The sequence below is a fragment of the Mustela erminea genome, chromosome 19 (assembly GCF_009829155.1).
Source record: "Mustela erminea isolate mMusErm1 chromosome 19, mMusErm1.Pri, whole genome shotgun sequence".
In the NCBI taxonomy this organism is placed as follows: domain Eukaryota; kingdom Metazoa; phylum Chordata; class Mammalia; order Carnivora; family Mustelidae; genus Mustela; species Mustela erminea.
Genome location: NC_045632.1, coordinates 2,421,888 through 2,447,956, shown reverse-complemented (window position 1 = coordinate 2,447,956; position 26,069 = coordinate 2,421,888). Strand labels below are relative to the sequence as shown.

The 26,069-nt window shown below is 52.6% G+C and overlaps 2 protein-coding genes across 5 annotated transcripts in view; one reads left to right on the top strand and one right to left on the bottom strand.

Annotated features, from left to right (window-relative positions):
- OPA3 (outer mitochondrial membrane lipid metabolism regulator OPA3) overlaps window positions 1–12,769 on the top strand; it is a 71,423-nt gene extending 58,654 nt beyond the window's left edge. Inside the window, exon 2 of the mRNA XM_032323350.1 lies at window positions 11,059–12,769. Within this exon, the coding sequence (XP_032179241.1) occupies window positions 11,059–11,453 (395 nt within the window). The 3' untranslated portion in view covers window positions 11,454–12,769. The remainder of the gene's footprint in view (window positions 1–11,058) is intronic.
- A 237-nt stretch (window positions 12,770–13,006) lies between these two features.
- Window positions 13,007–26,066, bottom strand: VASP (vasodilator stimulated phosphoprotein). Of its 4 annotated transcripts, none has more exons than XM_032323347.1 (13): window positions 25,756–26,066; window positions 18,610–18,781; window positions 18,349–18,514; window positions 17,168–17,261; window positions 16,619–16,668; window positions 16,230–16,468; window positions 15,975–16,072; window positions 15,339–15,390; window positions 15,147–15,180; window positions 14,882–14,927; window positions 14,620–14,710; window positions 13,988–14,045; window positions 13,007–13,867 (listed from the first exon to the last, which is right to left on the bottom strand). In XM_032323347.1, exons 1-13 carry the CDS (start codon window positions 25,758–25,760, stop codon window positions 13,830–13,832), a joined length of 1,143 nt encoding a protein of 380 aa, XP_032179238.1. In that variant the 5' UTR covers window positions 25,761–26,066; the 3' UTR covers window positions 13,007–13,829. The 4 variants fall into 4 exon arrangements, with proteins under 4 accessions (XP_032179238.1, XP_032179236.1, XP_032179235.1 ...); XM_032323345.1 differs by having other exon boundaries at window positions 15,147–15,183; window positions 25,756–26,065; XM_032323344.1 differs by having other exon boundaries at window positions 15,147–15,183; window positions 15,975–16,075; window positions 25,756–26,063.
- Between the last annotated feature and the right edge of the window lie 3 nt (window positions 26,067–26,069).

Genomic DNA, 26,069 nt, shown 5'->3' with positions numbered 1-26,069 from the left:
TCTCTTTGTGCAGAACTTCTTCATTATTCCAAACAGGAACTCAGTACCTTTTAAACAATGGAGTTATTATTTTTGGTTTTTGGTGGGGTTTTTTTTTTTTTGTTTTTGTTTTTTGCTACAAATCGGGCCCCTTAGTCCCCTCTTCAGGAAGCAATTATAGGGAGAATGAATTACTGCTATCCTTTGACTGTTTGAGGGGAAGATAGAAGATGGTCTTTTGGAGGAAAGTGAGAGAAGAGAAGAAGGAAGTCTTTGTAAGCTGTGTTAGTGAGCAGGTTAATTCTGTAGGCATCTGGTGCTTAATCTTACAGGAGACAGTGGACAAGGCACCTGAGGATTTACCTACCCCCTGCCTCCCTAACTTGCCCATGGGTCTTGAGCTTTATTTTTATGTGTGTGTGTGTGTGTGTTTTAATTTTTTTTAGTCCTCTCCCTGCCCAGTGTGTGGCCCTGAGATCAAGAGTCACCTGCTCCACGGACTGAGCCAGCCACTTGAGACCACCTTGGGTCTCTAGCTTTAAACTTAGACAATGGACCTCTCACATACCACACACTGGCACAGCCTCTCCTTGCTCTGGAGGGCACCACCCCAGCAATTAACAGGAAAGGACCTCCCTAGAGAGCCATGCTGGGCCTCAGGGGCCCTGGGCTAAACCTTTGTGCATCCCATTGTGAGTTTCTTAAGAATAATTCCTGGAAATGACAACTGCTCGATCTGATCATGTGTGCATTCTGGGTTTTCCTCTCTTATTTAACTGAGCAAGTCCCCAGTATTCAGAGGAGAAAATTTAAACATCAAGACCATCATAAAACCTAGTGGCCAGAAATCATCAGCACTTTTTTACTTAATTTTTTTTTTTTTTTGCATGTGTTTCTCCCCAACATCTTATTTGGAAAATTGTCAAACCTACCAAAAAAATGGAAAAAACTATGCAGTGAACACCCAGATGCCCTTACTAGAGTCACTTCTTTTTTTTTTTTTTTTTACATTTTATTTTTTAAAGATTTTATTTATTTGTCAGAGAGAGAGAAGGAGCGAGAGCGAGCACAGGAAGACAGAGAGGCAGGCAGAGGCAGAGGGAGAAGCAGGCTCCCCGCCGAGCAAGGAGCCCGATGTGGGACTCGATCCCAGGACGCTGGGATCATGACCTGAGCCGAAGGCAGCTGCTTAACCAACTGAGCCACCCAGGCGTCCCTAGAGTCACTTCTTGTTCCCATCGTGCCGTGTGTGTGCCCTTCAGAGATCTTGGATCTGTGGGCTTAGTGGGAATTTATTTTCTCACCATTCTGGGGGCTGGGAAATCCAAGATCAAGACACTAACAGATTCCGTTCCTGGTGAGGTCCTGCTTCCTGGTTTGTAGACAGCTGCCTTCGCACGGTGTGCTCATACGGCAGAGAGAGAGGCAGGAAAGAAAGCCCTGGTTTCTCTTTTCTTCTTCTTCTTTTTTAAAAAGATTTTATTTATTTATTTATTTATTTATTTATTTATTTATTTATTTGACAGGGAGAGTCACAGTGAGAGAGGGAACACAAGCAGGGGGAGCGGGAGAGGGAGAGGTGGGCTTCCCGCTGAGCAGGGAGCCTGATGTGGAGCTCCGTGCTAGGATCCCGGGATCATGACCTGAGCTGAAGGCAGATGCTTAACAACTGAGCCACACAGGCGCCCCTCTTTCTCTTTTATAAGGACACCAATCCCGTCCAGGGACCCCTGCCCTCATGACCTCATCTAAACCGAATTACCTCCCAGAGGCCCCACCTTCAAATACAATCACACTGGGGGTTAGGGCTTCAACATATGTCCTGGGTGTGGGGGGGGCAGAAACATGTAACCCCTACGCTTTATGTCTCTATCTCTGTCTCCATATGTACACAGATTTTTTTTTCACTGAATCATTTGAAAGTAATTTGCAGATGTCATAGCACTTTACCCTTAAAAATTTTAAGTGTATGTCTTCTAAGAATAAGAACCTTCTCCCACACAATCCAAAAAGCCATCATATACTAAGAAAGTTCTTTTTTTTTTTTTTTAAAGATTTTATTTATATATTTGACAGAGCACAAGCAGGGGGAGTGGCAGGCAGAGGGAGAAGCAGGCTCCCTGCCAAGCAGACAGCCTGATGCGGGGCTCAATCCTAGAACCCCAGTCATGACCTGAGCAGAAGGCAGATCCTTAACTGACTGAGCCACCCAGGCGCTCCACACTTAGAAAATTCTTAATAATTTCATAATGTCATCTAAGATACTGCTTGTTTTCAAATTTCTCCAACAATGTCAAAATATCTTTTATAGACCTCTTTTCTGTCCAACCCAGGATTCAGTCATGGCCCACACATTACATTTTATAGTCCTCTCTTTAATCTTTTGAAATCTAGGACAGCTCTGCCTTTTTTGGACTTGTAGGATTTGGGATTTTTGAAAACTTCCAGCTCAGTTGTCCTGCGCAAAATGACCCACGCTCTGGACTCATGATTAGATCCAGATTAAACATTTTCAGCAGGAAAACTCTATGGGTGACGCCGTGTCTGTTCCATGCCACCTTCCTCCGGTCATGATGTCATTTTGTCCCATTACAGATGATGCTCAGTTGGACACTCGGTTTGAGTGCTGACCCTCCGGTCTGTCCACTGTAAGAGTACCCTTGGCTCTTTTGTGGTTGGAAGGTTATGTATTCATTGGTTGACTGATTGATTGATCGATTGATTAACTGATGTTTTTAATACATATTCCCCGAGTACCTGCTCTGTGCCTCGCCCCTTTACTAGGCTGTACTGGGGATACAGGAGTGACCAAGACACTCTTAGCCTTGCATTCCTGGGACTCCCAGTCCATGGGGGAGACAGACCGATCCCCAGATGGTGACAAGCCCAGAGTGGTTGGAGCTGGAATGGCAAAGCCTTTACGGAGGGTGACAGACCCAGCCAGGGTGGTCAGAAAGGGCTTCCCCCAGGAGGAAGCATCTGAACAGGACCTGAAAATTCAGGATGAGTGTAGGAAGGAGTGTGTGTTGCAGGCAGAAAGAACAGCATATGCAAAGGCCCAAAGATGAGAGAGAGCAAAGGGGACAGAGAGCACTGAATGAGGTTCCTTTGGAAATAGCCAGAACATCAACAATGGGACAGATCACATACACCCTTGTGATCACTTTAGAGTCAGGACTTTTTCTCTCTGAGCAACAAACTCTCAGTCCTTCTGTCTGTTTCTAAGCTGCTTGCCCTGCCTTACCTTGGTTTCTTTTTTTCCTGAAGCACCTTTAGTAAGGGGTCAGTGACGCACAATATAACACACAGACATAAAGTGTGTAATGACTTTTGACCTATGTATGTCCTTGAGAAGCCACTTCCATGCTGGAGATCACGAACGTATGTCATCACTCCCCGAGTTTGCTCAAGCCCCTCCCTGACCCCTCCCTCAAGCAACCACGATGGGCTTTTGAGGTCTCACTACCCACCACAAATGCCGGGCTGCAGAGCCTGTGGCAGACACGTGCGTTCTCTCTGTGGCTTCCTGCAGTGGGCGGAGCGCCAGGAGTGGGAGGAGCATCCTGGCCCACAAGCCTGAGAGCTGGTTGCCAGGTTCTTGGAGCGGCTGTAGAGAGGGGTGAGAGCCCACCAGCAACGCTCACTTTGGGAGACACTTGGCTTCTTGCCAAGTCGCCCTTCTCCCCCTGCCTCCCCATCATGAGAACCCCGGTTGGATTAGGTATAAGCATGTGGCTAGCCAAGGATGTTGGACTCCCCGGAAGGGAAGGGCGGATCCATGACATGAGGCCAGTCTGCTCCTTGGGGTCTCCAGGAAATCCAGTGGCTTCCTCCTAAGAAGGGAGAGATCAGACGCCCATGCTTTCTGACCACCCCCACCCTGCCGTAGGCCTAGAAGGAGGATTAGGGCCCCCCAGAGGGACAGCAGGCATCTTTGTGGCTAAAATCCCCCATCACAAGGGAGGTAAGGCTGGGACAGCATGAGTCTGGGTCCCCGGAGACATCCAGGGGCCACCATGGCAACCCTGGCTGCTGGTCTCACGCCCTGTGGGTATGGGAGAAGAGTAATCCCCATCTGGGGGAGCCACGGGGGTCTCTGGGTTGTATGTCCATTCCTGGCTGACAGCAAGTGGACATCCCCAGGTCTGGGGAGGGGTTTCAACTTTGGAAAACTGAACACGCCGCAGATAGGAGCACTCGTTCCTGAGGCCCCCGGTGCTTGGCAGGGTCCCCCTTGGGCTCAGCAGGGAGCCCTTGTCATCAATCTGAGAGCCCTGCTCAAGACAGCATCAGCCCCTTTCGGTGGCAGACGCTCCAAGATCCCAGAGTTTCATTTTGTTGATTTAAACAGTTTTATTGAGGTGTAATCTACTTGCTGCAAAATTCCTGTTTCCAGTGAATGCTTTTATCATTTTTAGTAAATTTACCCGGCTGGGCGACCATGACCAAAATTCAATTTTAGAATATTTCTGTCACTCCAAAGAAGGCCCGCATGTCCATTAACAGTCACTCCCTCACCCCCTCACCCCTACCGCACCACTGCCGCCCCCACTCCCACTGCAGCCACCACTAATCTACTTCCTGTCTCTATAGATTTCCCTGTTGTTGTCCCATTTCGTATAAAAGGAACCGTTAACACTACATGGTCCTTTGTGTCTGGTTTCTATCACTCAGCATAATGTTTTCTGGACTGCTTCCTTCCTTTTTATATGTTAAGAATACTCCCCTGTGGGGGCGCCTCGGTGGCTCAGTCGTAAAGCATTTGCCTTCGGCTCAGGTCAGGATCCCAGGTTCCTGGGATTAAGCCCCGCATCCAGCTCCCTGCTCAGGGGGGAGCCTGTTTCTCCCTCCCACTCCCCCTGCTTGCGTTCCCTCTCTCGCTGTCTCTGTCAAATAAATAAATAAAATCTTATAAAATAATAATGATAATATTCCACTGTATAAATACACCAGATTTTATTTACCCATTCACCAGTCAACAACCACTGGGTTGTTTCCACTTTTCAACTCTTGTGAAAAGGTTCCCCTGGGAACTTTTGCGCGCAAGCATGTGACGTGTGTTATTTCTCCTGGCATAGATACCCAGGAGTGGATTTGTTGGGTCTTATGGTAAATTGATGTTTAACTTTTTAAGCAACTGCCAAACTGTTTTCCAAAGTAGCTGAACCACTCAACATTCCCACTCAAGGTAGATGAGAGTTGCTTTCACTCTGAAACCTTGAAAGCAGTTGGTTGTTTTTTTTTTTTTTTTTTTTTTTTTGGTCGTCTTGATTATAGTTATTCCAGTGGGTGTGAAATGGTGCCTCATTGTGGTTTTGATTTGTGTGCCTCTAGTGACTAATGTGTTGAGCATCTTTTGATGTGCTTAGTGGCCATTTGTATGTCTTCTTTGGTGAGATGTCTGTTCAAAACTTTTGCCCATTTTAATTGGATTGTTTATCTTCCTAATGTTGAGGGTATTTTTTGTTTTTGTTTTTAAGATTTTATTTATTTATTTGACAGAGAGAGATCACAAGTAGGCAGAGAGGCAGGCAGAGAGAGAGGGGGGAAGCAGGCTCCCCTGCTGAACAGAGAACCTGATGTGGGGCTTGATCCCGGGACCCTGAGATCATGACCTGAGCTGAAGGCAGAGACTTTAACCCACTGAGCCACCCAGGTGCCCCAAGAGTTCTTTATGTGTTCTGGATACAAGTCCTTTATTAGATAGTAATTAAATTCTTATGATTATATTATTAGATAATAAACATATTTATTATATATCAATATATAATAATATTACTGTATATTATTTGTAATATTTTCTCCCAGTTTGTGATTTTCCTTCTTACTTTCTTAATAAAAGAAAGTATAAAATTCCCTTTTTGTTTTTTAAAGTAAGCTCTGTGCCCCAACATGGGGCTTGAACTCCCGACCTCAAGATCAAGAGTTGTGTGCTCCACCCACTGACCCAGCCAGGTGCCCCTAAAATTCCTTAAAAAAAAAAAAAAAAAAAAGATTTTATTTGTTTTTTTATTTACTTACTTAGAGCATGAGGTAGGGAAGAGGCAGAGGGAGAGGGAGAGAGAGGCTCTCAAGCAGACTCTACGATGAACACAAAGCCCGACACAGGGCTCGATCTCACCACCCTGAGATCATGACCCAAGCTGAAACCAAGAGTTGGATGCTTAACCAGCTGAGCCACCCAGGTGCTCCTAAAGTTTGTTTTTTTTTTTTGTTTTGTTTTTGTTTTCCTAAGCAGTCTGTACACCCAGTGTTGGGCTCAAACTCACAGCTCTGAGATCAAGAATCACATATTCTACTGACTGAGCCAGAGACTAAAATGAATTTACATACGTCATTGATGCTTTGCAGTCAACTAACAGAAACTCATCCTGGTCTGCCCTGGAATGGGGACTTCCCAGGGAACAGACATCTCCTATAAGTGTCCTAGATTAGCGTCCTGCTGGTGACTACTTACCTGCCCCAATACTTCAGGGTCAAAGAAACTAACACAATTCTATCACAAGATGTCTGCTGCTCATTTAAAAATTAATTTCAGGGGCTCCGGGATGGCTCAGTTGGTTGGGCGACTGCCTTCGGCTCAGATCATGGTCCTGGAGTCCTGGGATCGAGTCCTACGTCGGGCTCCCAGCTCCATGGGGAGTCTGCTTCTCCCTCTGACCTCCCCTCTCATGCTCTCTCACTCTGTCTCTCTCTCAAATTAAAAAAAAATTAATTTCAGACAACAAAAATCTGTATGAAAATAGGAAATGTTGGTAGGGGCTTGGGAATGGGTGAGTTCTTTCCAAAGATCACCCTGCAGAGATGTTCAGAGACCTTATACATCATGCTAGGGACTTTAGCTTTTTTCCTGAGGACACTGTGAGCCACAGCACGTTTTGAGCAGGGGAAGGTCTTGGTCAGATCTGTACTTTAGAAAGACTCTTCTGTCTACCTTGTGGGGGCCATGCTGGATGGGGCAAGGGTGGGAAAGTAGAGGCCTGGATTAGGGCAGGGGCAGCAGGGAGGGAAAGGAGCTCCTAGAAGGCCCCAGGAGAGACACTGCCTTTGGGTCAGCACCTGGTGTCAATCCTGCCCCGATTTTGGCATTGGCTGGTCAGCGGCTGCACCCCCTGTTTCCTGCAATGGTAACCTCAACTGCAGTTAATTTCCAGTTAACACGATGGGCCCACATGCCCGGAGTTCTCACTTAGCTCACTTTTCGAGATGTCGACGTGATAGAACCAAGTGGCGACTCCGAACTTGTCTGCATGTGTGGATCTTCTCTAATACCATGTTTTTGTTTTTTGTTTTTTGGGGTTTTTTAAATATTTTATTTATTTATTTGACAGAGAGAGATCACAAGTAGGCAGAGAGGCAGGCAGAGAGAGAGAGGAAAGCAGGCTCTCTGCTCAGCAGAGAGCCCTATGCGGGACTCGATCCCAGGACCCTGGGATCATGACCTGAGCCGAAGGCAGCGGCTTAACCCACTGAGCCACCCAGGTGCCCCTAATACCATGTTTTGATAAGGAAAGACGATGAAAATCATAAATATGGTTGCCAAATCCCCCTGCAAAAGCTGGATGATCTGAAAGGAAAAGGAATGAAAGCTACCAGGATCTGGAGGAAGGAGGAAGGGTGAAGAAAACAAGAAGAGGGACATCTAGAGGCCTGGAGGGTCAGTGCAGGTGGCGCCTCAGATGGGGTGAGTTCCAGAAGATATAAAGGGGAAACGGAGAGTGGGAAGTGCATAAGATGTACAAAGTGAGGGGCTCATCAAGTTCACCCTTACCTCTGACACCAACTGCAAGCTCGGGGGTGACCCCACGACAACCTCCAGTTTCGATAACATGCTAGAAGTCCTCACACAACTCACTGAAAACTGTTATACCCCTCCTTACAGTTTATTAACGTGAAAGGATACAGATTACCATCAGCCAAGGGAAGAGACACGGAGAGCACAGCCCAGGAGAATTCCAAGTGCGAGCTTCCAGCTGTCCTCTCCCCGTAGAGTCATGGACAGCACTAACTTCTCCCAGCAATAATGAGTAATAAACATACGGAGTATTGCCAACCAGGGAAGTTCCCCTGAGCCGTGGCATCAGAGGTTGTAGGGGGGTGGGACATATAGACCAGATTTACCACCTGACCTTAGTTTCTAGCCCTTCCAAAGGCTGAGCTGATACCACCTGGCCCGAATCCTTCACCATAAATTACATTCCCGGTATAGATTATCTGGCCTGGCCCAGGGCTCCAGGTGAACAAAGATGTGTTATCTGGCAGGACATTCCAAGGGTAAAGACCAGATCTCTGTTTGAGTAAGGTTAATCCTTAGATGCATGGACTAGAAAAATCCCCAGGATTAAAGAGAAAAACAGGGCTCAGATAGAAGGGTATAAAATAAGGGAAACTCACTCATAGGCCCATTCTGGTGCAATATCAGTGCCACAGGGATGACAAGAAAGCCTGTCTGCCCATTACACGTAATGAAGGTCTCCAAACTGTTGGGGAATATGGTTTTATGATTTTATGTATTTATTGGATAGAGAGAGTGAGCACAAGCGGGAGAGCAGCACAGAGAGAGGCAGAGGACTGCTGTCCACCGAGCAGGAAGCCTGAGGCTGGGATCAGGACCTGAGCCTAAGGCACGTGCGTAACCCACTGAGGCCCCCAGCCCCCCAGGAGTATGATTTTTGAACTGGTAATTCTGACCTAAAAACTATCATCTAGTCCAGTGCGAACGTGGAAAAAATTATTTCAAATATGCAAAGATTCAAGCACCCTTTCTGAGAAAGGTACTTAGGGAGAGACTTCAGCCAACCTAGGATGGAATTCCACCGAGAGTCGGTTCATCGAGAGGAGGAACAGTGTGAAGGAGAGCAGTGTGAAGACAGGATGAGAGGACGGCACCTCCGCAGCCCAGAAAATAGCTCACGGGTCTATAGCTGACTATTTAGTAAAGAGAATGTGGGGGGCGGGGAGAGGGAGAGAGAATAGGAGCAAAGAGCTGGATGGTCTTGGTCACATGGTCAGCTAGGCATTGGTGTGTCACATCTGGCATTTGTGGTGAGAAACCAGTCTAGGGAAAACTAAAAGCTTCATATGGTAAAATAAAACTCTGAATATGAGAAGACTGGGCACCTGCTTGGCTCAGAAGAGCATGCAACTCTTAATCTCAGGGTCGTGAGTTCAAGCCCCATATTGGGCATGGAGTCTACATAAACAAACAAATAAATAAAAATAAGTATGAGGGACACCTGGGTGGCTCAGTCAGTTAAGCCACTGCCTTTGGCTCAGGTCATGATCCTAGGATCCTGGGATTGAGTCCCTCATCGGGCTCCTTGCTCAGCAGGGAGCCTGCTTCTCTCTCTGCCTCTGCCTGCCACTCTGCCTGCTAGTGCGTGCACTCTCTCTCTCTGACAAATAAATACATAAAATCTTTAAAAAATAAAAAGGAAAAAACATATATCAAATAACTATGAAAAGACTAAAAATGTGACAAGACACGTAGCAATGTTTAAAGTCACCGGTTAATGTTACTGCTTCAGAATGCAGAAACAAAATTACATCTACATTACGGGTTCCCAGTGATTAGTATTTACATAACCTTAATTATATACATGCTCTATATTTTCATTTTCAGACTCAGTCAGTGGACCAAGCACTGAAGACTTATTTTAACCTTAGAAAGACACTATGGCGGGGCACCTGGGTGGCTCAGTCAGTTAAGCAGCTTGCTTTTGACCTAGGTGGTGGTGATCTTGGGGTCCTGGGATCAAGCGCCAGGATGGGCTCCCGGCTCGATTGGCAGTCTGCTTCTTTTTCTCCCTCTGTGCTCGCTCTCCCTCTCTCTCAAATAAAGACAGACAGACACAGTGGCAATGTAACAGTAATAGTATGGGGGACTGACCATAGAAGGGGGGAGATTGGGGGGCAGGGTAGGGCAGTTAATATACTTATGGGTACAGTTGGCAGAAGTTCAGGCAATAGGCATATTATCTACAGTGACAAAGATTACCCATAAACAGTAAAAAAAAAAAGTAGCTTAAATTTAACTCACTTGTGAAAGTTGAGAGTGGGGGAAGGAGAGGATACAGAATTGGTGATAAAGTCACATAAGGGGTGGGTCGGAGCAGAACAATTAAAACAATATTTTTTTAAAAATTCAACTTAGTTAATCAAGAAATGGAGGTATAAGCTTGTTATTTGGCATCGTGGTGATAAGCTGGAAGTAATCAATGCAGAAAGGAACAAAAGTGGTGGGAGTGGGAGCAGGACTGAAGCTGGAGGTAGGAAGGCGGGCTTGGGTTTTTCAGTCCAGCCCCTTGCGTGTGGTCTAAATCATTCCCCCCACGTGCATGTGTTACTCTTCTACCTAAAAGGAAGGAAAGGCAATCATGTCAGGCTGGTTGCGGTGGCAGGGGAGAAGAAGAAGACGTTTTCCATAAGTTCCTTCTTTAATGAGCCCGAGGACCCGTATTTTCTCGGTCAGCAACTACTTGTCTGTGGATGGATATTAATGATTCCTGGAGTGACTTGGGTTTCAGCATCTATGTTGTGCTTATGTTGTGTTTATGGACGATGACAATGCTCCCCCAGCCCTTATTCACCTGAATAAGTGATGAGGTAAAGAAGTTAGCGCAGCCTGGCTTAAGCCCGAAACCCCCGAAGCGGCCGCGCGTCTAGAGATCGCGAGTGTCAGCGCCACCTTCAGGGGAGGAGGGGAGGAGCCTGGCTGGCCCTCGAGCGCGCTGGGGAAGGAGCTGAAGCAGCAAGTTTTACACCTGCTGGTGATCTGTGACCCCCCACCCCCACCCCCGAGGTGCGGCCCCCACTCAGGACCTCCCCTACAGAGCAGCAATTTTCATGCCTGGCTGCTCGCCAGAATCTTCTAGACTCTTTCAAAAGATGCCCTCCGGGCCACCCCGGGCCAGATGACGGCCTCCGCCCCCAAGCCGGTCCTCTTGAAGGCGCCCACTCCCTAACGCCGGCGATTCTGGCTGCCGTGTGCCCATTGCTCCGGCCTGGACACCGAGGCGTCAAGGGCGGGGATTGCCGCGGCTCCCGCGCCAAAGATCCCTTACCCCTCTTCCCCCGCAGTGTACCACTGGGCGGAGATGCGCACCAAGATGCGCCTCATGGGCTTCAGTATGCAAGCCGTCAAGCCGCTGAACGAGAACGCGGCCGCGGAGCTGGGCGCCGAGCTGCTGGGCGAGGCCACCATCTTCATGGTGGCCTGCGGCTGCCTGGTGCTGGAGTACTGGCGCCACCAGGCGCAGCAGCGGCGCAAGGAGACGGACCGGCACGCCGCCTGGAGGACGATGCGGGACGAGGTGGACCACCTGGCGCTGGCGCTGGAGGCCCTGCAGGATCGCGTGCAGGCGGCGCCGCTGCAGAGCGCCGTGGACGAGCTGCGGGCGCAGATGCGGGAGGTGCGCGCCCTGCTCTGCGCCCGGGACCCCCCGGCCGCGCCCGAGGCACCGCCCAAGGAATAGGGGCCGCGTGCGGGACCTTGGTCTTCGATGTGGCTGTGATGTCTCCGACCTGACCTCTTCCTGTCCACACTGTCCCTTCCTGAACTGGCCCAGCTAATACCACTCAGTCCTTTTAGGGGCATAAGGGAGGCTGGAGAGGGGCTGGGGCCATCGGGCTTTTTGGTCACGTCCCGACTAACCTGCTCGGTGGTACTTTCCACAGGGACTTCACCCACTAGTGGGTGGAACGTTCCAGCAGTCCCCCTGCCTTCCCAGTCCACTGATTCAGCACTGTGTCATGGAAAGACATGGTCTTCCACTGGATCCCACCCACCCATTACTAGATGGGCCAGCAGGACACATGGACCTAGCTAACTCATTCCGTCACTCATACTTCCACTCATGTGAGTGGCTTCCCGCCCCCCATCCATTACACCAGAACACCCTCTCCCCCTTCTTCATTGGCAAAGACCATTGTAAGGAAAATGCAAACTCCCAGGCGACTTGCAGACCCCTTCATTTTCCATCTACCTCACTTGGAGGGGGCAGACAAGGATCGATCTTGGGACTGTCTTAGGTTGAGTACCCCTGTGGACTGTACCACCATCCATTGGTACCTCAAGTGGTCATCCCAACAGATACCCCCTCCCTTTAGTCTGTGCCATAACACATGGAGAAGCTGTGCAGGACCCCCCTCCACCCCCATTCCCACCTGGACCTTCTGTGGTCTGTTCCACTGGAGTTGGTCCTCCAGGGTAGAAAAATTGGTGGTGCCTAGGGATGAACCATTCTGTGTTTTGGTCTTAGCTTTGTTTACCTGTCTCAAGTTCTGGACCTACTGTTGTCCTTGTCCACTGTCCTCTGCTGGCCCCTCATAGGAATCCCCCACCTGTTCCCCTACCTCATGGGGCACCTGTCACCCCCCATCTCCCATCCAAACCTGCTCTTGAGTACTCAGGGATTCCTTCTTCTTTCTTGCCTTCAGACCGATCGCCCAGCTAACCCTCACCTTCCTTCCTACAAAGGCTTCCTCCAGTGGGACAACCTGCCCCACAGCCCTGAAGTTCCCCACCCCCATCCAAATGGAAAATTCCAACCAGGCAAGGTTAGCTACCCAACCTATGACCTGCCAACCCACTGAACCACCAAAGGGGGTGTGTATGAGCTCTGTCATTTCTGAATTCTGATTTTTTAAAACTGTAAGTTTCACAATTAAAGGCACTCTGGGGTAAAGAAGTCATCTGTAAGAATGTGTCTGAGAAGCATGGCGTACATCTGCAAAATGGGTACAAGGCTCACTGGTTTTAGCAGAGAGGCTGGGAGGATTCCCAGAGGGAACTGGGCAGAGTCATCCTATAAGCTGTTTCCCAGATGAGGAAACTGAGGCCTGGGGGTAGCAAAAGGACTTGCCCAATGCCACATAGCAAGGGACTGTCCTTAGCTTTTTCAGGGTGGTAGATCTGGAAACTGGAACAGGTACAGGGTGGGAAGGAGGAAGGAGGGGAAGGTGGATTACTGTGGGAGGGGCAGCCCCCATCCTCATCAGAGCAGCCCTTTGAATCAATCCAGCAATCTTCACATTTATAAAAAACTGGCAGATTTATTCCGTTGGGGTCCATTTTCAAGAAGCTAAAGGTGAAGGTGGGAGAGGAGAAGTTTCCTCCCCTTTTCCTTTCTCCCTCATCTTATTTTCCCCAGGGGGTAAAAATGGCCTGGACCCCAAAACCTACCCAAATAAAAAACCAAAAAACTGAGGTTCCAAAAAGTTATAGCATCTTAATTCCTCATAGAAAAGGGGAAGGAGCCAAAGGGAAGGGAGCTCCCTGGGGTGAGGGTAGGGGAAGTGCCCCAGCCTGGTAGGACATCCCCCCCCTCATATATCTGCCCCAAATGGGACAAGCCTGGGGTATAGCATTTAAAAAAAAATTCCCCACACCCCAATTTTATCAAAACCAAAGAGAAACAAAATTTCCCTTCCCCCCAACCTAAATATATATATATATTTTTTTTCTTAAAAAAACAAAAATTCGAAGGCATTAAGCGTTAAAGTGAATCTAGAACAAGGGAATGTGAAATTCCCTCTTTCCTTCCCCCTTACTGTGGGGTTAATTGGTACATCCCCAGCAGAGGAACCAGCCCCAAGGGGATGGCAGAGGGGAAGGACCAAAGGGAGCAAAGGACAGGGGCCTCCCCAGCCAATCAGCAGCCAGTATGGGTGTGGGCGTGGGGGAAACCAAGGAAGCCACACCCCTTTGGAATTTTCCAAGTAGGAGGGGGAGTGGGGAAGATGCGTTCCTTTGTAGTCTTCAGCCAATTCCAAGTCAAGTCAAGGCAGGGAAAGCGGGGTAACAGGCGGGTGTGCAGAAAGGAGATATGGGATCTTCTGGGGCCCTGTGGTCAGGGAGATCCCCGCTTCCTCAGCTCCTGGACAAACGCTGGAAGGAAACAAGGGCCAGAGATCAGGGGCAGAGCCTCTTCCTCCTTCCCTTCCAACACGGGGCCCTTCCAGGAGGCGTAATGCCTCCAAAATATATGCTTAAAATAAAAAACCTCACCTTCAATTATTTCCTCTTTTACTTTCTGTAGTTCCTTCCTCACCTCTTCCAGAAGCTCCTGGAAATAATGGGGTATAACCAATCAGAAAGGGCTCCTGGACTGCAGAAATGTCTTAATGACCCAAGGGCCAGAGGTAGAAGGTTCAAGACACACACACACACACACACACACACACACACACACACCAAATACGCATAGTGACATCACTGATAAGGCCACAGAGTAACTAGAAAATTCTAGGGGGAAATTCTGGATCCTTGAAGCCAGATGAAAAGGACTGGAGAGCAACCAGTACCAGGGCTCGGAAATACAATCCAGTCTCCTGCCAGTTCCAGTTGGTGCTGGCTGTCTGGATCTAGTGTGCTGGAAAGGACTCTGGGTGCTCATCTGGAATGAGTGCAGTAGTAGATTAGTAAGGTCTGTCCCCAGCACAGGAAAAGGAGTTGTGGTCTGTGAGTCCTCCCTGCTCTGATTCAATCTCTCCCTTTCTCAGGTGGGAAAACTGAGGTTTCTGAGGCCTTTTCATAGAATCCCAGGGCAGGTTGGTGTTAGAGTTTGGACCCAGATCTTCTTCTTCCTATGGCTCCTTTCTGGCCCCCAAACTTCACCTCGGGGCCCCTCCCCAAGCTACCTGTTTCACTCTCTCCAGGTCTGACTCATCACTGGAGCTGGGTGTAGAGGGATGGGCCTCAGAAGCGGTCACAGAAGAAGAGGACTTCATCCTAGGAGAGTCGGTGTGATTTGGAACAAAAATGAGGTTAGAGAGAGGGGTCAGGATCCCCTGCTTCCCGGTCCGGGGGTCCCATTGTGCTCCTTCCTACAAGGAAAGGTACACAAATTTGGCAAATCCCTCCTATTTATAGGGGGGTGGGGCCCCAGCATGGATGGCCCACCTCGGCAAGGTTGTGCTGTTCTTCTCCCAAGGTCTCCGCACAGGTTCTGGGGGAAAGGCGACGAATCAGGAAGATCAGGGACAAGGAATGCCCCGCCTGCATCTTTCCCCCCAGCCCCATCAGTCCCTATTCCAAGAACCTTCTTCTTAGGAGACTCGAATTCCCATCATTGTTTGCACAGACTCCCCCCATCAGGGGGCATTCCCTGTTGAGAACAGGGCACCCTGAGACTTATAGTTTCTGCAGGGTAGACTGGCTCACTCACCGCTCTGGGCTGGGACTCTGGCCTCTGGCTCCTCCTGCTGGTGGGAAATAAAACTGTCATGAGACCGAGGGCTCATTCTCCTCCTCCGGCTTCAAACCCCGCCCATTCCTAGCGCACCCCCGGCCCTCCCCAGTCGCCCTGCCCAAATGGTATGGCCTAAGGTGCGGATGGCAGGAAGAGCCCCTAACTCACATTAGCGGATTCATCCTTGGGGGGTTTCTCCCCAACTTGTGTGGCTTTCCTTCTGCAGGAGGGACAGGCAAAAACAGATGACTTCAGCCCTCCCTCAGCCACTCAGTAATTCTTACCAGAGTTCTAGAAAGGTGGAGTCTAAGGTGTAGAGTTCTGGACTTCTCCAAGGCTAAGGAAACTGGAGTTTTAGAAGTCACCGAAGAGTGCCGCTCTCCAACTAGGGTGGGGGTTTACGATTCTCGCATTTAGGAATCACAGAATTCTAAGGGTGGAAGTCTCTGTCTCAGGCAGCTGGGATTCTGGGGATCGGAGTTTCCAAGATTCTGAGGCAGGCTCTCCTAAGGGGAGACCTCCTGAGGTCCTAGAATTCTGGATTTCAGAACATTCTGGAGGCAATTCTGGAGGAACTCGGTGGTTCCAAATCTCAGCCATCTCAGGAGAATGGAATCTCCAGCATTATACCCAAATCTGCCTGTCAAAGAGGGAACTTTCACCCAAAGAAACAGACCAAGCCGGAATCTGAGCCCTCCCCCCACCTCGCCCTACTGAACTGGAATCTCCAGGTGCTAACTGCAGGTCTGAGGGGTTTCTCTCCAGAGCTTTCCAAGGCACTGATGGCTCCAGGCTCAGGCTCACCTCCGGGCCAGCTTGGCGTTCATCTCTTCCATGAGCCCCCCACCCGTGCTCCGGGTGCTCTCTGTCTTGGGGGCTGAGGGCCCCCCTGAGGCCTCCTCCTGCTGGAGAAATTACAAAGAGGAGGGGACTTTATGGGTGGGCTTCTTGGCCCCCTCCAGCCCTCCTGTGATGCACCCCATCCCCAGCAACTCTGGCCTCATCCCATTATTCCATCAGAGCCGTCACCCCACATCCTGCCCGGGGTGGCCCCCTCACCTTGCTGACTTTCCTGAGTTTGGCTCCAGCGATGGCTGCCGCAAGGCCGGGGGCCCCTGTTCCCCCACCACTGGGGCCTTGTGCTGTGGGGAGAGGGGGTGCAGGAGGCGGGCCTCCCCCTGCTCCATGCCCTGCAGCGGAGACCCCTGAGGGGGCACCAGGGGGTGGGGGGGGACCAGGAGGAGGAGGAGGTCCTGGCGGTGGGGGTGGTCCCCCAGCTGGAGGAGCAGGTGGGCCTCCTGGAAGAAACACAGAAAAGGAGGGTGTTAAGAGAGGAGCCTCACTTCTCATTATCCAGCTGGCGCACCCCTCCTCAGGGAGCACCCCCAACCCCGGGTCCCCGTCCCCATCCCCCTCCTTCCCCCCCAAGGCCACTGAGCAATCATCACCTGCATTGGAGACTCGACGCTCCATGTGCTCTGGTGGGCCCGGCTGCTGCCTGAGAAGGGGTGACGGAACAGCCATCACTCAGGGCCCCAGGGATGACCAGCAACCTCCCAGCTTCTCTCCCAGGTCTCCAGGGAGGTGGACTGCCAATCCCTGCCCTTGCCTTCCTCCCCCAGGGGCCCAGGAAAGAGATGGGGGAAAGGGCAGGAACAGGGTGGGACCGAGATGTGACCATTCCAGTCATCAGACTGTCAGGAACATGGGAATTACAAAATGCCCCAGATCTTTTAAACAACCAAATTCTGGACTCGGGGTATGCGGGAATCCAGGGCTTGAGGGGGTCAGAAGGTTCTGCAACTCTGAGTGGGGGAGTTTCTCAGACTCCTGGAGGTGGGGTTTTCTGAAAGCCCTTCATTTCTAGCTCCCCAGGGAGCAGTAGGAGCATTGTGGAAAGTGAACGCTGGAGCGTTCTCCACTCTGGGAGCCGAGGGTTCTAGAACATCCTAGAACGCGGGTGCTGGTACGGTTCTCCACCCAGGGGCCGGCCCCACCTTTTCTGCTGCTCCACCTCCTCTGGGGTGGGACCGTTCTGGACAGACCAGGTGGAAGGTGCCGCAGGTGGTGGGGGTGGCGGGGGCCCCCCTCCTGGAAGGCGAGAGTAGAAAAGCATGGTGAGTCAACCCCAGAACGCTGCCTCACCCTGTGACACTGTCCCTCAGCTCTTCCAGGAATCCCTCCCAGAGGCGCTCGCTTCCTCCTTCCTCCAGGACCCTGACCCTGGGGCTGCAGTGTGGGACGCAGGTCAGGCCTGGGTGCGGGATGAAGGAGGGCACCAGCCTCCCTTGTCCGTGCAGAAATGAGGCCGGTGCTGTGATGACTCCCAGCAGAAGCCCACAGTCACCTGCCCCACGCCTTGCAGACCAGAGCTTGCGTGAACAAGACCAATTCAGGCTGATCTCTAGCATCAGGGCTCTTAAGCACTGTCTCCGCCACTCAGACCCCAGCCCAAGAATGCTTGAAAGGTTGGGAGTGTCTTCCTCCCCCCAACAACCTGAACCACCCACCGTACTCTTCTGTACCCCCAGCCGAGCAAGCCCTTCCCCACTGGCGAGGAGCTGCCCCAGAAAGCAAATGACTCTGCCATTGGGGGGATGAGAAGTCGGACAGCAGCCCCCCCCCCCCGCCCCCGCCAGACCCTGGATGCCCCACGGTCTCCTAAAGCCTCGCCCTTCAGAGTCTGGACGGACAGCCTTATGACCAGGGCCCGGGTTACAGACGCAGAGGCTTGGGCCGCACCTGGGGCCCAACCGAACCAGAATGCCTGTGCGCGCTCACATTTAAGAAATCCCAACACTGATGATCTCTTTCTCAAGAGTGAGGCCAGAAAACTAACCCATGACCCGTCACTACAACAGCGACCTAGTGAAAGGGCACAGGGGCCTTCTGGGGCCTGGAAGGATCCGGATTCAGATCTGGATCGGGGAGGTGGGCCCCTGGGTGTGTGTGTGTGTGTGTGTGTGTGTGCGTGCGTGTGCGTGTGTGTGTAGACACATTCCTTCAGGAATCGTGCGTTTTACGCCGGGTGCACAAGGGGCACACAGGAGCCTTGACAAAGTTCTCATTGGATTTCTCCAGGGGAGCAGTGCAGAAGCAATTAAAGAGAACAAGGGGTGATTTGGGGGTGGTAAAAAGGCAGCCCCCAGGCAGGGCTCTGGAGCTCCCCCCGACTCACCTTCCAATGCCTCTAGGGCACTGGCCATGGCTGCCGCGAACTGTGCTGCGTCCTCTTTGCTCCCGAAGTTGAGGCCCCAGACCTGGCGGGCGTCACGCCACTGGTGGAAGCTGGGGGTGGCCTGGTTATACTTGATACCCCGGACGATGGCACAGTTGATGACCACCTTGGCAGGAGGGGAAAGATGGGTGAGGATGCAGGGTTGCAGGGGTGGGGGCCGGGGGCCACAGAGGGAGAGGGAGAGGGGGGCAGAGTCTTCACCTGCTGTTCCGGCTGCATCTTCCAACCAACCACCCGGAAGGAATTGGCTGTGGGGTTGTGGTAGATCTGGACGCGGCTGAAAGCCTGGGGGCCCGTGCCTGCCGGCAGCCATCGCTTATTGCTGTCATCGTAAAGCATGACAGTGGCCCAGCTGGAGCAGATAACCGTCTCACTGCGGGGAGGGGAGCAGGGCCAAGGTCAGGTTAGCAGAGGGGAGCACGGCCCCCACCCTCCAAGGGGCCCATCACCTGCATCTGGGTCTCCCAGGGACACTCAGGGCTTCCCAGCATGTGAGGGGGAGGCAGACACCCTGAGAGGGGAGAAGGTCAGAGACAGGCGGATGGGGAGACCAAGCAGAACCTGGGAGAGAGAAGCTGACAGGTGGGACAGAGGGAGACAGAGACACAGGCGAACTGGGAACATGAGGGAGAGGAAGCGTCAGACAGACAGACGGGAAGAGACAAACATATGAACAAACAGATGTGGGGAGAGAGGGGAGAAGGGAGAGACAGAGACAGACAGACAGACAGACAGACCGGGAACAAATCGGAAAGGCAGGGCCTGGAGAGACCGACAAGCACGGAAGGGAGTCAGACAGACAGACAAATGGAGGAAGACAGAGTGGGGAAATGGACAGACAGATGCAGAGGAGCACAGGTGAGCTAACTGGATGAGGGGACTCAGAAGTGGGACAGTGGGGACCCAGCAGGAGCTCCGGGCAGCACTGGGGACTAGCCTGGTACTCTCAGACTCGGTTTCCCTGTCTCTGCTAGGGTGCTTGACCCGTCCATCCCCAGCCCCCACTTCCTGCTCAGGTCAGAAGAGGAAGCCAAGGCTCCAGGAGGGGAAGGGTGAGGTCTGCAGGACGCTGGGCATGGATGCTAGATCCCAGGCTCTTCCGCCCCATCCATCCGGCTCCCCGGGGGCACCAGCGGCCATCAGCAGACACTCCCTGCTCTGTCAAGCCGAGGTCTTGGGCAATGATCCAGACAGCCCCAGCCCCGCCCTCCAGGGCAGGAGACGCTCCTGTCCCCAGATGGTGCCAACCCAAGGCCAGGGCTGGGGTGCCCAGAAGGAGCACCTGCCCTGGCCTGGGGTCAGGGAGGCCTTCCTGGAGAAAGCGTCATCTGACTCAGGCTTGGCGGGAAAGGGTCAGGAAACTGGTTCAGAGTTCAGGATCTCACATCGACAGACCTGGGTTCAAATCCTCACTGAGAGGCCTACTCCATGTGACTCAGGGAATCCACCCTCCCACCCAGGTAACTCTTCTTCCTGGCCGGCAAAGTGGGGGTCTTCCAGCCGATTCGCAGGGCAGTGGGAGGGAAAAATGGAGTCTGGGCACAGAAAGCTCTTGTCACAGTGCCTGGCACGTACCGAGTGCTTAGTAACTGTCAGCATCCCTTTCAGGGCACCCAGAACACAACCTGCTGGGGAGCCCCCACCAGTCCTTCTGGGCTGGTCCCAAGCCCCCTCCCCCAATGAGGAAACTCAGGCTTCCAGATGGGAAGTGACTTGCCCAAGGTCACACACAGACCAGGGGGAAGCACTAGTCCCCACCCCACCCCAACCCCCAGCAGACTTTTTCCTGAAAAGAGGAAGTTGGTGGTCAGGGGTTTCCGGGGAGATAAATTATACCGGGCACGGGCAGTGGCTCTGTCTCGGCCGGTGCTGGGGGCTGGGGTGTGACGCTAGCCTTGTTAAAGGCAGGACAGGAAAAGCCCCTCGGCAGACCCAGCTCCTGGTTCCTAGGCCAGGAAGCTGAGCACCGCCCCGCCCCCTGCTCCCGCCCCATTCCTCCCCCTAAGTTTATACAATTGATGCACCTCCCTCTTACTGGGCTAGTCAGGCGCTCCAGCTCTAAGTCCTTTCCAGAGACACTCATTTTATTCCCACTGCAGCCCTCCAAGCTGGGCCCTATTTCATCTTCGTTTTGCAAGTGAGGACTGTAACTGGAGGCCCAGAGAGGTCAAGTGACTTGGCCAGGATCACACAGCTGGTAAGCAGCAGAGTGAGCATTTGAACCTGGGCCACCTGGCTCTCAGGTCCACAGTCTTAACTGCCGGAGACTGCGTGGGCCCTACCCCAATTTCAGGTGCTGTTTCCAGACAAGTGTAGCCGCGGGGACTGTTTCTGACTCCCAGTGCCCCTGGCAGGACAAGGTTAGGACCTCGCCCACACCTGCCACCCACACCCAGGGCAGACTCTGGCCAGGAGCCCGGGGCTGGAGTTGCTACCCCACCCTGGCTGCACTTTGCTCTCCCAAGCACACTTGCCCTGCTGAGTGTCTGGCCTGGCTGGAGAACTGGGCGTCTGCTGAGTGACCCCAGGCTAGTCCTGCCCCTCTCCAGGCCACAGTGTCCCCATTACAGTACAAGGAGCCTGTTAGAACACAAGTCAGACCGTGTCCCTCCTCTTCTCGGAAAGCTCCCGTGGCTCCCCGCAGAATAAAAGCCAAGTTCTCTCTGTGGTCTGCGTGAGCTGTGTGATCTCTGATCTCATCCCTTCCCTCCCTCAAGCTTGCTGTTCCAGCCCCACGGCCCTCTCTGTTCCAGCCCCACTGGCCTCCATGCTGCTCCTTCAGCACTGCCAGACAGATTACCCCCTCAGGCCTGTGCATTTTTCTTCCTCAACCTGTATTCTCACCTCCTTCAGGTCTCCACTTACTTGCTACCTCTTCTGAGAAGCCCTCCCTGACTACCCTATCTGGAAAAACCCCTCCTTCTGGTCCTGGTCCATAAGTCACAGCAGGGATCCTGCCCTTCAGATCCCTGTCTCCCCTACCAAAATGTCAGGGCAGAGATTGCTTTTCTTTCTGTTCCCAGCTATGTCCCCACAAACCAGAAGGCTGCCCGGCACACAGCAGATACGCCTTTGCCACTTAGTTGTTCATGGTTAAAAGGAAAAACTCTCCACGAAGGTGCTGACGTTCATGGGTTAGCTTTGCGTCCCAGACACTGTTTTAGGCTCTGGGCCCCCCTCTGCCCGTGACCTCACGGCATGGGCTCTGGTGCTCACCCTTTTCACAGAGGAGCAGCCTTGGGCACAGAGAGGTGAAGACGCTTGTCCCATGTCATCCAGCAAGAATGAAGAGGGGCTCAAATTTGAACCCTGGTCTACCCAAGTTCTTAACCTCATTTAAAGATGAGGGAACAGGGGCGCCTGGGTGGTTCAGTGGGTTAAGCCTCTGCCTTCGGCTCAGGTCATGATCTCAGGGTCTTCGGATCGAGTCCCACATCGGGCTCTCTGCTTGGCAGTGATGAGGGAGCACGAGGCTGACTGAGGACAAAGCAAAAGCTGGCGCCTTGTACTCATTTTGCACCAAAGATGTCTCAAGAATTCTTTCTTGGTCATCGGCTCCGGACCTCAGCCCACCGAACCTCACCTAGGTTCTAGAACTTCATCAGCAGGGAGCCTGCTTCCTCCCCTCTTTCTCTCTCTGCCTGACTCTCTGCCTACTTGTGATCTCTCTCTCTCTCTCTCTGTCAAATAAATAAATAAATAATCTTAAAAAAAAAAAGGGTGCGGGAACAGCTAAGCTTAATTTTTTAAGAAGCGAGGTAGAAACTGGTGTGGATAAGAGGTTTAAAAAAAAAGGTGAGGGGATATAAATACATCTGCACGCGGGTGGGGGGTTGTTGGGGGAGGTGAAGTGACTTAGGCAGAGGTTGCTTCTCAGGAGGCTACCCGTGGCTGCCTCAGAGGAGGGCCCCCGCCCACCACTGGGCTGCCTGAGGAAGGAGGGAGGAAATGGATGTTTTGTGCTGTTTACCCTTTTGAATTGCTTATTTCTTTTCTCTTTTTCAACCAAGGGGCAGGTATTACCTAGAAAACACTAATTCATTACTTAGGTTCAAAAATACAACTCTAAACCAGGCAAAAGCTTGAATGGAAAAATCCCACAGCCCAGGAAGCAGGGAGCGGGTCCGAACCAGAGGTACGCCTGATTCCCATGGGCTCCCCTCGATTTGACAGGAGAGAGCCGTCACTCCCAGCCAACCCAGGACCCCACACCTCCCCCAGAAGTCCCTACTTTCTGGAAAACTCGCAAACGTGTGGCGGATGACAAAGGGCACAAGTTACTCCCTTGCTACGTGGCTTCACGTCTCTGAGCTGCAGTTTCCAGCCCTGGAAACCAAAACTCACTGGGTTTGCTGTAAGGATATAGAGCGATAAGAAAAACCCTAAGCTCAGAACCTGGAACTTGGCACAGACTCTGCTCCGGCAGCTAAGCGTCAAAACAGGAGGAAGAGGGTTTCTCATCACTGGAGGCAATCAAGCCTAGTCACTCTGGTTTACTCAAGCCTTCCAGATTAGAGGCTTGCCCTTCCCTCACCCCTTCATTCCCCCTCCTTGGGATTTAGCCCACAGCCTCTTTAGCCTACCAAACTTGTAATTCACCCCACAACTCCAACCCTTCCAGACTGCAAATCTTTGCAACAAGCCTAGGTAAGGAATCAGATCTAGGGTATTTGGTTTTCTGTGGGTTCACTCTTGTCCCTCCTCCCGAATAAGCCTCAGTTTCCCACAAATAAACAGGAAGCTAAAGGGTTCTTTTTGCTTATCTGCAGTATCTTAAGTGTTCATATAGAGAAAACCATGTTACGTGTGGTTTTATTTTCCTTTTTCTGTCACAGCATAATAGTCTGGAGACTGCCCTAAATTCAAATCCAGAGTTGCCTACTTCCAAACTGAGTTTAATAGGTGATTTACTTAATTTCTCTGTGCCTCCGTTGTGCCGTGCGCGGGTGGGGTGTGGGGACACAGTCATAATAATACAGTGCCTGGCACAGAGTAGATGTTTGATCAAATGGTCTCTTACTGTTCTTTAAAAAAAAATTTAAGGTAACAATAATTACCATTACTGGAAGGGGAAAGAAATGGACCCAAATACTTCTTGAGTCCCTTCTACCCTGAGACTCTCAGACCTCTGCCCCCTTTCTCAGCCTTCCCAGAATCCCAGCTGAGTCCCGCACACAGCAGACACTCAACAAATATTTGTCAAACTGGGAGAAAAAGAATGGTATCTTGTAATTTTCCATTTTAACATCCTGTCTTCCAACTGCCCCCAAGGCTGTCCCTGGCCAAACCCGACAGAAATCAGAGGATCCCAGTCCCCTCCCCTCCCTCAAAACTGCCTGTGAACTGCTGAGGGATCCCGGGCAGACCTTTCTCTCTTTGAGACTCAGTTTCCCCAGGTGTCCTCATACAGGGGCATGGGTCTTTTGAATCCTAGCTGTCCTGGAAGAGGGGGCACAGCCCAGCAAGTTGGGTGTGGCCATCGGCGGGGAAGACCCCTCCAGGAGGTGAAAGTAACCCTCTGGTGGGATTCCTGCCCACCCCCCAGGAGGTGGGAGGTTTGGCCTCATCCAGCAGTAGGGGGGCCCTGTGGGAGGGCCAAGGCCTCCGGGACTGGGGGAGGGGGGCGGGAGGCCGGCCCAGACACTGCTCCTGCCCTTTTACGGTCTCACAGTGAGTGAGGCAGCACTAACTCGGACATCCGCCATCCGCCTTCCACGGTGCCTGGGACCGGAAACGCGAGGGGGGGGCGAGGGGCGGGGCTGGGGAGCAGTGGGAGAGGAGAGTCCCCTGGGAAGAGGGTGAGGGAAGTGAGCCTCGCTCCCGAAAAATGCCCCCTCTCCAGGGCAGGCCTTGAAGAGATGTTGCTATAATGGGGATAGGCAGGAGACCTTGAGGTTGTCTGTGGCTGCCTCCCGGCTCCAGATTTTCCAACACTTTCACATCAGGAGGAACGCATGAGGAGGGGACTGTCTAATGGTCATAAAAAGCAGGGCCACTCTTGATGTCAGAGGGCAGAGGCATGAGAACGTAAGGGGAAAGAGGGAGGATGTGGTCACCAGGGGGTTAATCCCCAGTCCTCCTCGGGGGCCTCCCCATCAAGCTGGGGGCTTTGGAGGCAGGAAGTCCCCGAGAGAGTGGAGGAAGGGAGATAGTATTGTCAGGCTCAGTCCCCGGGGGAGAGATTATGGGGGAGCCGGGGGGAGGGGAGAATGGGGGAGGGTATACTCCAGCCCCCCAGCCCACACTGGCCCCGCCCTCAGGTAAGCCCAGGAGTTCCGAGGGAGGACGGGGTAAGACAAAACCCCTTTGGGCTCCCCACCCCCAGGATTAAATTCCTGGGAAGATAGCTGGAACTGTCTTGGAAGCCTGAGTCCCAGGGGGAGAGGGCTATGACCTTGAAGCTTTACAGCGCCCCTCCCAACCCCACAGCTCCCGATGGCCAGGAAGGGGGGTGGTGGTGAGAGGAGGGGGAGGCGCGTGGTGGGGAAAGCAGCCGGCCCACACCGCTCCTTGCCCGCTCCCCCACACCAGCTGTCTCGACAGGTGAGTCAGGAAGACAAAGGCCCCTCTTCCCCCAGCTGCCGCGCCCCCTCCCTCTCCAGGACCGCGCAGGTGGGGGCGAGGGGCCGAGGGGCCGCCCTTCTGGCCCCGGGCCGGGGAGCCGCCCACCGCGCTGAGCGCAGGAGCTCGGTCCTAGGCACCGCTTGTTTTAAGCAGAATGTAGGTGGGGAGCGGCGGGGGAGGGGAGTCCCAACCAGACCCTCTAGGCTGCGTCTGGTTCCGTGGGTCCATCCTCACCAACCTCCACAGGAGGACAAGAGCCCCCCCCCCAATTTAGGGTTAAGTACCCGAAGTTAAGAAGCGAGGTCCCACTTGGTAAGGCTTTTTCCAGCGCCACGTAAAGGTAGACCCAGCAAACCAAGGTCTATGTCTCAAATCTCACTTCCAGGTCCCAGGGACCCCCAAACCGGTCCCCCCATCCCTCCCAGACCCTAAGTTAAGATTTGGGGGGGAGTCTGAGCCATGAGTAAATCCTGGCCTCTATGCAGGGAGTATCTGAAAACTTGGAGGTTCTCTGAAAAGTCTTTAAGAAATCCGGGAGTCCTCAGAGCGCCCCTAAATCTGTGGGCTCCCAGGAGAACCTCCCAGGCACCACCCCCAGCCTTAGGAGTCATGGCTAAGTGGTCAGTATTTGGAACTGGTCCAAGGGGGCTCGGCCTCAAATCAGAGGCCCCCAGTGTCCTGTCCCCAAATTCCAGCCCGGAGCAAGCTGGGGGAGGGGGGACAAAGGCGGGGCGGGGAGCCCGCGCTGAGAGCGGAAGGGTTTGGAGACAGTTCGAGGCTCACCTCATGGCTGCTCAGCAGGAGAGCGGCGCACCCACGGGTGGGTGCTCCCGGGGCGCCCCTGGCTCAAGGTTCAGGGGTTCGGGGCTGGCTCCAGATTCTGCTCAGTCTCCCCTAGGGTCCCGCCCCATAGAGTCCGGCTTCCTGGGGGGAACGTGGACGGGGCCGGGGCGGGTCCTCAGGCACCTCCTCCCTCTGGAGGTTTGATCCGGGGTCCCTGCGGCAGAAAGGGGGTGCGGCGTCCCGTCCGCGGCGCGCCCCCTCGGCCGGCAGCGGGTACAATGTTACTCTTACTACTGTACTTCTCTTCGCTACAT

What these genes read in the sequence shown, in the direction of transcription:
- VASP (XM_032323344.1), bottom strand. An exon ending in AACTCAGGAAAGTCAGCAAG is followed by an intron (nt 16,076 to 16,229) that starts GTGAGGGGGCCA and finishes TAATTTCTCCAG; the next exon opens with CAGGAGGAGGCCTCAGGGGG. An exon ending in AAAAGAGGAAATAATTGAAG is followed by an intron (nt 13,868 to 13,987) that starts GTGAGGTTTTTT and finishes GTTTCCTTCCAG; the next exon opens with CGTTTGTCCAGGAGCTGAGG.